This window comes from Sturnus vulgaris, chromosome 1, assembly GCF_052056855.1.
Source record: "Sturnus vulgaris isolate bStuVul1 chromosome 1, bStuVul1.hap1, whole genome shotgun sequence".
In the NCBI taxonomy this organism is placed as follows: domain Eukaryota; kingdom Metazoa; phylum Chordata; class Aves; order Passeriformes; family Sturnidae; genus Sturnus; species Sturnus vulgaris.
The window spans coordinates 43378180-43388761 of record NC_142243.1 but is presented as its reverse complement, the minus strand read 5'-3'; the positions used below and the strand labels follow the sequence as shown (position 1 = coordinate 43388761).

General features: G+C 43.4%; 1 protein-coding gene across 2 annotated transcripts; it reads right to left on the bottom strand.

Moving 5' to 3' along the window:
• Nucleotides 1-590: 590 nt before the first annotated feature.
• On the bottom strand, nt 591-10224 carry GGCT (gamma-glutamylcyclotransferase). Of its 2 annotated transcripts, XM_014878455.2 has the most exons (4): nt 10008-10224; nt 7129-7274; nt 3929-4064; nt 591-2063 (listed from the first exon to the last, which is right to left on the bottom strand). In XM_014878455.2, exons 1-4 carry the CDS (start codon nt 10128-10130, stop codon nt 1914-1916), a joined length of 555 nt encoding a protein of 184 aa, XP_014733941.1. In that variant the 5' UTR covers nt 10131-10224; the 3' UTR covers nt 591-1913. The 2 variants fall into 2 exon arrangements, with proteins under 2 accessions (XP_014733941.1, XP_088020948.1); XM_088164822.1 differs by lacking the exon at nt 3929-4064 and having other exon boundaries at nt 597-2063; nt 10008-10204.
• Between the last annotated feature and the right edge of the window lie 358 nt (nt 10225-10582).

Sequence of the window (10582 nt, the reverse complement as noted above, 5' to 3'; positions counted from 1 at the left end):
GGCCTCTCCTCCCCGGCGGGAAGCGGCTCCTCCCCGCGCAGGAATGGCCCAAGGCTTCCCCTTCATCAGCATCGCATTCCCCTCCGCACCCACCCCTCTTCCCCCGAGAGGTGCCAGGGGTTCCTCTGCAGCTACTATTTCCCTCGGTCAAGCTCCCCCCTCGCAAGGCTACTGCCGGGGTATTATTTCTGTTTTCTTCACCCATTTTGAGGTTGAAAAGTCCAAAGGTGCAAGGTAAGGGTAAGGCAAAAGAAGTGGTGCTGTTGCAGAAGAGTTTTTCACGCATAGTTTTGCAGTCCCTACTGACATTACATCCATAAAAAACACAAACAGCTAATGGAATCTTCAGCTGCATTCCCACATCACCAGTTTTGATTTACATAAGCAACGCAGTCTGCACAAGGATGTCTCGGAGTCTCTCGCTCCGGAGACATTCCAAACCCACCTGGACGTGTTCCTATGTCTCCTGCTCGAGGTCACCCTGCCTTGAGAGCACGTTGGACTGAATGACCTCCAGAGGTCCCTTCCAACCTTTAAGAGTCTGTGATTCAGTGATATTCTTGAGGGGTGCACACTGAACAGGCATGGCAGAGGTTTGGTAATCACGATTTTATTTACTCAAACTAGACTGTGCTAATACAGAAAGTACCACGTTTTACAGCAGTCACCGTGCCCAACTCTGGAAACAGGCATATTACATCAAGACAGCAGCTACACACACCTGGCAGAAGTTTATAGAAAACATTTTATACAGAGAAGACATGGTCAGTCTGTTATTTTATCATTTCATTATCTAAGCAGTCACACAGTGACCTCAATTATATCTTACACCTCTCTGTACATCAAGAGAAAAAAATACACTGTAGAGAAGATAAACCAAATCTCTGTGATTTGCCATCTTCCAGGTTGTCAATTTTTCCTCATCCCCCATAGACTAACTGCAGGGGTTGTAAAGTACCATGAAAATAAATACTCTGTACATTACAGAAGATTCCAGTTTTGCGTTGGATTGTCAAAGCTGTGTGGAGAAAAAAAAAACAACAAAAAAAAATACAAGAGGCCAAGTCTGTTCACTTGGGGTTTAAAAGACAAACAAAACCACAGAATAAATGAGCTAGGGCTCAAAGGAGACTTTCTGATTTCATTGGACCAAGGCCTAGATAGGCAAACAAGCCAGTCAAAAAGGTAATTTAAAAAAACCCTTGGAAATATCAAACTAAAATGAATTCTTTAAAAATCTCTTGGTTACAGCTAACCAGTTCACCTATCACAATCACTGGACATTGAAAGGAGGAAGCTATGATGGTTTGAATGAGATGCTTTGCTGAATGTCATCTTCATGCTAGGCTGCCTTTTGGACTTATGCTTTAAAACATACAAGAAGTTTAAAAAAATGCTACTTTTCTGTTTTGTTAACTATAAAGTAGGAACAGGTTGGGCTTTAAACCATTAAGAGAAGTAGCAGATAAAAAGACTTAGCCTTAGAGTTTTGAGTTTACATTTGTTAGATGCAAAGTAATCTTGTATAAATATAACTTTTACAAACAGATTACCTTATCCTGGAGCCCTTATTCCTCAGAAGGCAAGAAGTGCCAAAATTCATGAAGATGGCCTTTTTCTTTTAAAAAGGTCAGTAAATTGGACATGAAGCACAAATTTGCATGCAGCACTGCATGACAGTTACAGAAAGATAATTTCTAAATCTGCAATGTACTTTCAGCATGTATTCAAGCTATACATACAAAAAGAAGTTACCAGTGTCAGTGTGTCTTCAGACTGCAAGTTATGTCTAATGGTTTACTGTAGATGCACAGCAAACTCGTATTTTCTTGATAAATAAAGAAACTGCTGATCAGCACAGTGAGGAGAGGTATCTAAATCAAGGTGAATGGCCAAGCAAATGCAGAGGTATTCTATGCAGAATTTATTTTCTCTGCTTTAATAGCAGCTTCAATCTCTTCCATGATTGGCACCGGTCCTGCATAGTTATTAGTTTCAATAGCTTCTAATTTCTCCTGATAATCAGTTGGCAAGCCATTCTGTTTTGCACCCATGCAGATAACCTATTATTAAAAGGGAAAAAAAAAAAAAAGCCTTCAGTAATAGAAAGGACAGACTCCTCCAAACAATCACTTGAGTAGGAAGAACAATTTAAGTCACCCAGAGAATTTATCTTAAATAGTACTATTTGAACCTAAGGTTTTGGGAGACCACTGAAGACCAGAACACCATGAACAAAATTATTCTGAAATGGCTTTTAACTCCCCCTGAGAATCTGATGTGTTACTGAAGTGCACAAGACTCTATAATTAAGCAGTTATTCAGTTATCCCATTCTTTCTTCCAGACAGGATGATAACTTCAATAATATATGCTGCTTCTCACTCAGGTGTGACACTAAAGTTTGCCAAAGATTTAAAAAGCAGTTATTTTAAAAACTAACCTGCCCAAAGGACAAAACAATTACCTAGACAGGGTAAAGGAGTAACAGAAACAGACATTTAACTCAGTGAAAAAACAGTTTGTTAATGCAGCTTTCCTTCCATACATAAAATAAACTGAAGTATTGGTGCAGAAGAAAAGATGCAACAGTGAGAGGAAAAGAGGAAGGTGTAGGAACACAGCTTGAAGGAGATACCAGCAAGCTTGCATATATAAATGAACATTCTAAATATGCTTTCATGCATTTAACAGCATGCATTTCAAGGATGAGGTGTCTAGAAAGAATTTTGCCACAAAAAGTACATAACAGTAGATGAATGTAGTTTGATCACTGTGTGCTGGTATAGTCTTCTTTTAAGTTTTTAGCTCTCCTGCCTGGTTAACTTAAAAAAAAAAATAAATCTGGAGGCAGAGGAGAAGAACAGGACTAACAACTACTCCTGACAGGACCAGGAGGGAATGTTACCAATAGGGGAAATCTGCACTTACAGAATACCAATGAGAGCTGACACACAGCAGCAGACTATATATTAACTCCCTGAAAAGCCCTAAAGATCTGCCTTGCTACGAGGTGGGTTGGCAGGGAAGAGGTTTGTAGAAAAGCAGAGCCTGCTTTCTAAGCAAGCCCTGTCTTCAGCAGTCCCATAGCAGCAGGCCTTAGCTGTGCTCCTGGAAGTCAATTCATAGGAGTGAGTTCCTCAGTTTGGAGAAGGCAGTACACTTGGGATTAAATTAGGCTCACTCCTAGTCTCTTTACTTCAGGTAGGAAAAGCCAGCTGCAGTGATGTCTGTGTAGCAGCACTAAAGCTGCACCACTCAGACAGACAGCCACAGCGTGGGCCTGCACAGATCTCACAGGCTAAGCAGGTCAGGCCTGGTGCATGACTGGATCATGTGTCCCTACAGAGTCAGGGTTGCAGAACAGTGTTGAAACACTTCTGCCTCACCAGCCATCAAGGGGGAACCCTGCAGTGCTCTGCAATGCTGCTGGAGTCCTGAGATGTACTGGTGATGTCTGGTAAAAGGCAACAGGTGCACTCCTGTATTAAGCCATAGCAAGTACTTCCCAAGACACAAAGGATAATCCACGTCCTGGAAACTACAAGCCAGGTGCTGTATTTTCCCCACAGAAGCTTCCCTCTGTCTTTTCTTTGGAGTACATTAATTTTTCAAACAGAGAATTCCCACATATAGGTGAACAATATCCTCCAGAAGTCCTTGTGCCAATCATAGCTAATTCACAAGTTAAATAGGGACTTCCTGTGAGGTATAACTAAACCAAAAACCCCAAACTGATTTAATAGGCCTGTAAGAGCTAGCAATCTCCTGTGAGCATCATTACAGCAGTACATTGCACAAGGACTGTTATACCTTTACAGTAGTCATGCCTTCCATCCACATAATTGAAGTACTTCTTAAATAGCACAGAAATACTACATTATAAACCGCTGTAAGCTCTTCCAAAATTAAAGTGATGCAACATCTACCTTTTTGTACTGTGGAGAAGGGGGACCAGAGACATAGTCCTTCATCTGGTAGCTTCGACAGGTCAGTACCTTTCCTGCTTGAGTGTGGACATTAACTTCTATTGGGACATAAATGCCATCCTCAACTCCCTCTTGCCTGTAAAAGACATACATTCCTTTCATGTCAATTAACCAATCCATCTTTGAAACCAACCATGCAATTAAACATATGGATTTATTATAACAGAATTCAAGGCAGGACACCGGTCTGTGCTTTAATATACTTAAAGAAAAACAAATAAAGCAAAACATAATTCAAATTTTTTGTGCAAACTTGTTTCATATTAAAAAAAAATGTTTCTAGAGAAGCAGCAGCATTCACTTTTATCATTTAGGCTCTGTAAGAAATAATGACTTGTGATTAACCTGCAAAGTCAGAAAGAGAATGCTCCTAAAGTAATTACTGTGAAAGACAGGTAGTCTGAAAGAGAAACAGGAGCAAGATTATCAGAATTATTAACACATGTTCCTTAACTGCCACTCAGATAAAGAAACAATTGCAAAGTTTTATCTTGCCTATTATGTTACATTTTAATGAGGGGAAACTTGCACAACTTGTGCAATGCACTTTCCAATGAATAATCCAAGATACCTTTTAACTTGCACAAGACATACACAACAGTAATGAGCTAGGTCAGGGCAAAAAAACATTTTGGTTTCTTTTTTATTTATTAGTAAAATCATGCTTCAGAAAACAAACACTCAAAACCAAGGCTACCTATTGTCCTCAACCACTGGCATTCAGCCACCAATAAAAATCTGAGGAAACAGTAAGAAGTAAACGAGAAGCTTAAGCAATACAAGAGACTTTATAGCACAATTAACTTTAGATGTATTTTAGCTATGAGTCATAACATGGTTTTAACCCTGCTTGTCAGTATAAATTTAACAACTCATCTTTTTTTCAAAGACTTGCTACCATTTCAAGTTATTTAACATACATAATGTAGGCCATGTTAGGTGAGTAGTTTAAGTGCAAGTACAGACTGGAAGTTAACTGCAGATTCATGGCCAACTGAGTACAAAATAAGTCACATGGTTGTGTGAGAGCAGGAAAACTGTTTAGTAACATCCACTGCTAGACTCTATGAGGGAAAGTAATGATTTAGTCTGTAACTTACAGATTTGTGAAGTACAGAAGACAAAAAACCCCACAGAAGTGACTGTGAGACAGCAAAAAAAAAAAGAATTTGAAGCCAAAGAGTTCTGCCATCTAAGCAAAACGTTCCCCTCTCTTTTTTTTTCTATATATTACATTGTCTTGTTAGTGTTTCAACTAGTTACATACAGCCTCAATTACACATTCCTTCCTCTGCTTCTGGATAGAAAAGCACAGACTTTACCCAGATCAGGAGTGGTATTAAAAAAAAAAAAAAAAAAGAAGTGTGCTTTTTTTTTTTTTTTTTTTTTTTTGGATACATGTTAATTTCAGGAAATAACTTGGTGGAGAACCTACAAATATATCAGCTTGCAGGCAGCCAAATGATCCCAAGACCTTCAGCAGGAGCACCTGCAAACTCATTTGAGTAGGTTGGGAGCAATTCTCAGAAGAGCACTGTTGACTATGATTGTAAAAGCCAAGAACACATCCCATTTCCAGTTCACCTCCATGGCATCAATGAGGCAACAGAAAGAGTGATTTGTGTGCTACTGTCCATGCTGCAGATTTTGGTGGTGTTACAGCACTCAAGTCTCTAATACCTTAGCAAGCACTGAAATTTATCCCATCAAACAAATACCAGGGATCTGCAATCCTACACTGTGTCAACAGTAAACAAAGTGTAAACACTTATGGAAGTCAAAGTACAAAATACTGTCCCCATGGAGGGGAAACACAAAAGCATATGCTGTCAGACAGGATCATCATACTTAGGAAGTTTATGTTTCAGGAAAGCATGGTAAATCAGGAGTTTTAAGTAAAGGTCAGCAGAAGGGGGTCAGGACATTAAAGTGCTACTGTAAGCAAGAGCAGAGGCACTTGGGAGATCATAAAGCAGGGACATGTGAAGCTATCCACAGGCATGCCAACTAGATGCCCTCTTGCTTGAGGCTAACACTCCCAGCCGGGACAAGAGTGCTCAGAGTGGCCATTGCCATAACCTGCTAACAGAACTTGGGCAACAGTTTCTGTTGTATTCCAGGTTCACCATATGCAACAAAAAGCACATTGGAACCAAGTTTCAGGGCCAGGGTTTTAAGGACATGTTTACCCAGTGAAATTGCAACAGCACCAGAGACAGGAGAACAGTATTGAGGTGGTGCTTTCACTGGGTTTACTATGCCCTGCTCCCTTGTTTTCTACTGGAATTGTCAGTGATGAACTGCTCTCAACAAACAGTCCTTCTGTACCAGAAGCAGCATGCTGTGCAGGCACATCTCGAAAGGTGCAACAAGCACATGGCAGCAGGCAAAGCTTTGGAGATTACATTCTAAGCCCTGTCTTAGACCCTGCGAGAAATCATGCTATTCCTTGGTTTGTTTAACCAGGTGGTCTTTTAGACTTCAGTCTGGGAGCAATTTGCTCAGGGCTCCTTGAACATCTCTTAATTACCAGGCACAGTCAGGCTCTCCCATTCAAAGGGGAAAACACTAACACCCCAACTCTCTGCTTGGATATTCCTCAAGCTCATAAAAGCTTACATCCTTAGAAGACACGTTAAATAACTTCCTCGAAAGGTCCCTTTTCCTGTATTAAAGATCTCTCTTCTGCAGTCTTGTCCTTATCCCTTCCTTTTCTGCTACAACGGGAATCTACAGATGTATACAGACAGACATTAATGTCAGTCTCAAAGGAAATTCTCCCTAGAGTAATGGGAAAAACACCATAGGACAAATACAGATTTTAGACTCTTATAAGAGACATGAAATTGGGAAGACAGGTTAAAAAAAAAAAAAAAAGAACATGACCTATTGACTTCAAATCAAGGTCTACAGATTGTTAAAATACCCCTAAAAGTAGCCTTAGCTTGAAAACAAAACTATTTTAATCACAGATGTGTCCGAAGTCAATACACATACTGTGAAATAGAATTAACATACTAAAATCAAAAGCATCTCCTCGATTTCAACACCATAGCTTCCACACAGCTCTTTACCAAAAATTAACTAATTTTCAATCACTCTCTAAGGTAGTAGAAGGCAGCAAAACTTAAGTCACCTACTTATCCAGTGAACTTAAATTGCAAGTGTTCATTTTCCACACTATTCCCCACACTTCGTCTCCGGGGCTCTGAGCAATGGTAGCTGTACCTCCATGCCAGACAGAACTTGTCCTGCCTTGATGGTGGCCAAACTCGAGCTTAAAATCCTGCAAATGAAAGCAACACAGAGAATCAATGTCCACTTAAAATAAGAGCTGTTGGCTATTCTTCATATGAAAGGGGCAGCCAAAGGACAATGGTAAATGTAGCCAGTTGGAGACACAGAAGGAAGAACAGATAGGTGCCACCTGGTGCCAAATCCTTTGCAGGATTTTGTGATAAGACTTAAATGCTACTATGCAGGATCCAGGAAAATAGTAAAGAAGTCTACAAGATGATGAGCTCTGGATCCTATCCTCATGCACTAATAAGACTATGCAATTATAAAATACCATCCCTTGTATTCTACAATTTTTTGTGCCATGTCATCACTCATCTGGAACATCTTTGGGTATTTTTAAGTCAAGGTGTATGTCTCCTTCAGTGGTCTTATTCAGGTTTTTGCAAGTAGAAACATTCTTTTAGAAAACAAGTATTACTTTTTCTTACAAGCAATATCAAATACAGGTATATATGAAAAAAGAATAATGGGTTATTCAATGGTATCAATGTAATTTCTCACTCGACTCAATGCACTCAATATTATTACACCCAAACCTACACAGCCCCGCAGCTTTGTGTATTTCTTGCAACCACCCTCTTGAAGCTCTGATTTTGATTTGAAACATACACATGTGCACATTAATATTCCCTCTGAAACACATCACTCTCTTGTAATATGTCCTAATAGATATAGGAAAAAGGTTGCAAAAAAAAAAAAGGGGGGGGGGGAACCCCCATGAATTTTTACTTTATTCCTCCAGTTAAACTTACTTGGACCTGACCTGCACTGAATAGCTACAAGGAGCTGTATAAAATCATCAGGCACCACCCAAAAAAACAGCAACAGAGACCCCACAGAAACAGCACAGTTAACTCTGGTTCCGGAAGCAGGAAACTCTAAATTTCACCACGCGTGCAACTGCATCACGTGCTGCTGGGAAGATGGGAAAAAACACAGTAGATACTTTCCTGGGTCAAGAGATTGGCCTTTGGTCCTTCTAAGTACCAGTGTAATACCCTTCCTGTGCTTGTTACACATCCCATTTCTTAACAGCTTTTGGCTGAAGATTAACAAAGATTCCAAAAGTAAAATTAGAGGGAAGCTTAGCTAAACTTTAGTTCAAGTTTTTACTTTAGTTTAGGATCCAAAGCACTCTGTTTGCAGGCTGTTTCTCCTTTTTTTAAGCCCAAGTGGCACTATCACAGAGCAATAAATAGGAATCAGCTCCAACCTTCCTGCAGTCCCTCATTCCCTAGCATCAGTGATTTTCCAACTGGAAGCAAGGGAGTGAAGCTACCCGGTCAAAGGCCAGTTAGAGAAGGCAGCCAACCTGCAGTGGGGCCAGAAGTGCTTACTGGCTAACCTGGAAATCAACCTGAGAGCCAGGAGAACTGAAAAAGCTTGCTTTTATTCAAAGATAAGCACACACTACTAGTGCCTTTCTCCCTGCATTCAGAGTCTGATTCTGCAAGGTGCTGGGCTCTCAGCACGTTCAATGGAGGGGTAGCTTCAAGTTCCTCATGCTTTATAGGAGCAGGCCTCAGCTGCCAGGTTGATAGTCCCAAGAGACACCAAGTATCTGACTATGGGGAGTTTATTAATGACAAGTTTTTGGAACTTCTTCATACACTCTAACATAGATAATTTCCTGCCAGTTACTCCAAGAGAAACTTTAAGTCATCTTTAAGTGGTATCGATTGATACTCTGCTCCTCCAAGCATCCTTCCAGTTGCACAGATCTGTACATCAACAGCTTTAATGACTACAAGCTCGTGTTTCCACGCCTATACTAAAGCCAAGCTGATACAACGGCATCTAATAACCCTAGCAGGGAGAGAATTGCCCTGTAGCGTCTGTGAAGGTGTCAGCTGCAGATGTGCAGAGCTGGGTGAAAGCTCCTATCTGCCCATCACACAGCACAGGGAGAACTCTTGCCTGTACCAGGGACACCTCCCACTCGACTGGTTTGCTTAAAGCCACATCCAACCTGGTCTTGAACATTACCAGGGATGGGGCATCCACAAATTCTCTGGGCAATCTACTCCAGTGACTCACCACCCTCGCTGTAAAGAATTTCTCCCTGCTACTTCACATTTTCAAACTCCGTAGTGCTTTAGACACCGGGCCATGGCTCATGGCTGGCAGCCGGGAAGGTTAAGCCCTGTCAGATAACCCCGCAGCAGGGACTACCACAAACATTCCTTCTGCTGTGGGCAGCCCCAGCAGCGGGGCCTGGGTCAAGAAGCACAGGATGGCCAGGGCTGGAAGGGAACTCCCGAGATCATCTGTCCAACCCCTTCTGCCAAGGCATGGTCACCTCAAGCAGGTTTCACAGGAACGCGTCCGAGAGGATTTGGAATGTCTCCAGACAAACTCCACAACCTCCCTGGGAAGCCTGTTCAATGCTCTGCCTCCCTCAACATAAAGAAATTACTCCTCATGCTGAGGTGAAACTTCTTCTGTTTTAGTTTACGTCCATCACTCCTTGTCCTGTCACTGGGCACCAGGGTACAGAACCGGGCACCATCGCCTTGACCAGGACGCCTCGCCTGATCCGTGCTGGGGCCTCCACCGTGGGAGGGACGGACGGGCTGCAGCACCGGACCGCAGGCGGCCGCGGGGACACGCGGCTCCGCGGGGGATCCCAGGCTCCCTGCAGGAATTGTGGAGCTCCCTGCAGGAATTGTGGGGCCCCCTCAGCCCCCCCCGCGGCCCCGCCAGCCGCTCCCTCACGCACCTGCAGGCGCGCCAGGGCGCAGAGCGCGGCCGAGGGGTTGCGCAGCAGCAGCCGCTCCCGCAGCAGGTTGCTGCCGTACGCGAAGTACAGGAACCAGCAGCCACTCTCGCCGCCCGGCTCCATCGGCGCGGCTCGGCGCGGCTCGGCACGGCACGGCACGGCACGGCACGACACGGCCCCGCCGCCGCTTTAACACCGCCCTCCCGCCCCGCCTTCCCGTCCCGCCTTCCCCGCCGCTTCCGCCGCCGCGCGGGCCGTGACGCGGAGCGGGGGCAGCGCCGGTGGAAGGCGCCAGGCGGGATCCCGGCGGGGCAGGGCCGAGGAGAGGAGAGCGAGAGGAGAGCTCCGTCCATCCGTCCATCCATCCATCCAGCCGGGAGTGGGGAAGGAGCGGTGCTGGGCCGGAGCCCCCGCGGCGGGCAGGGCTGCGGGGCTGAGATGCACAAACCCAGCCATGAGCTCCGGGGCTCAGTCTCCTCCTTCATCTGGCTTAGCTCATAACATTGAAGTCTTGGTTTGGATAGCATGGAAAAGTACCCAAGTTTTAGGAGAAAACTCTCACCTTGTTCAAAATG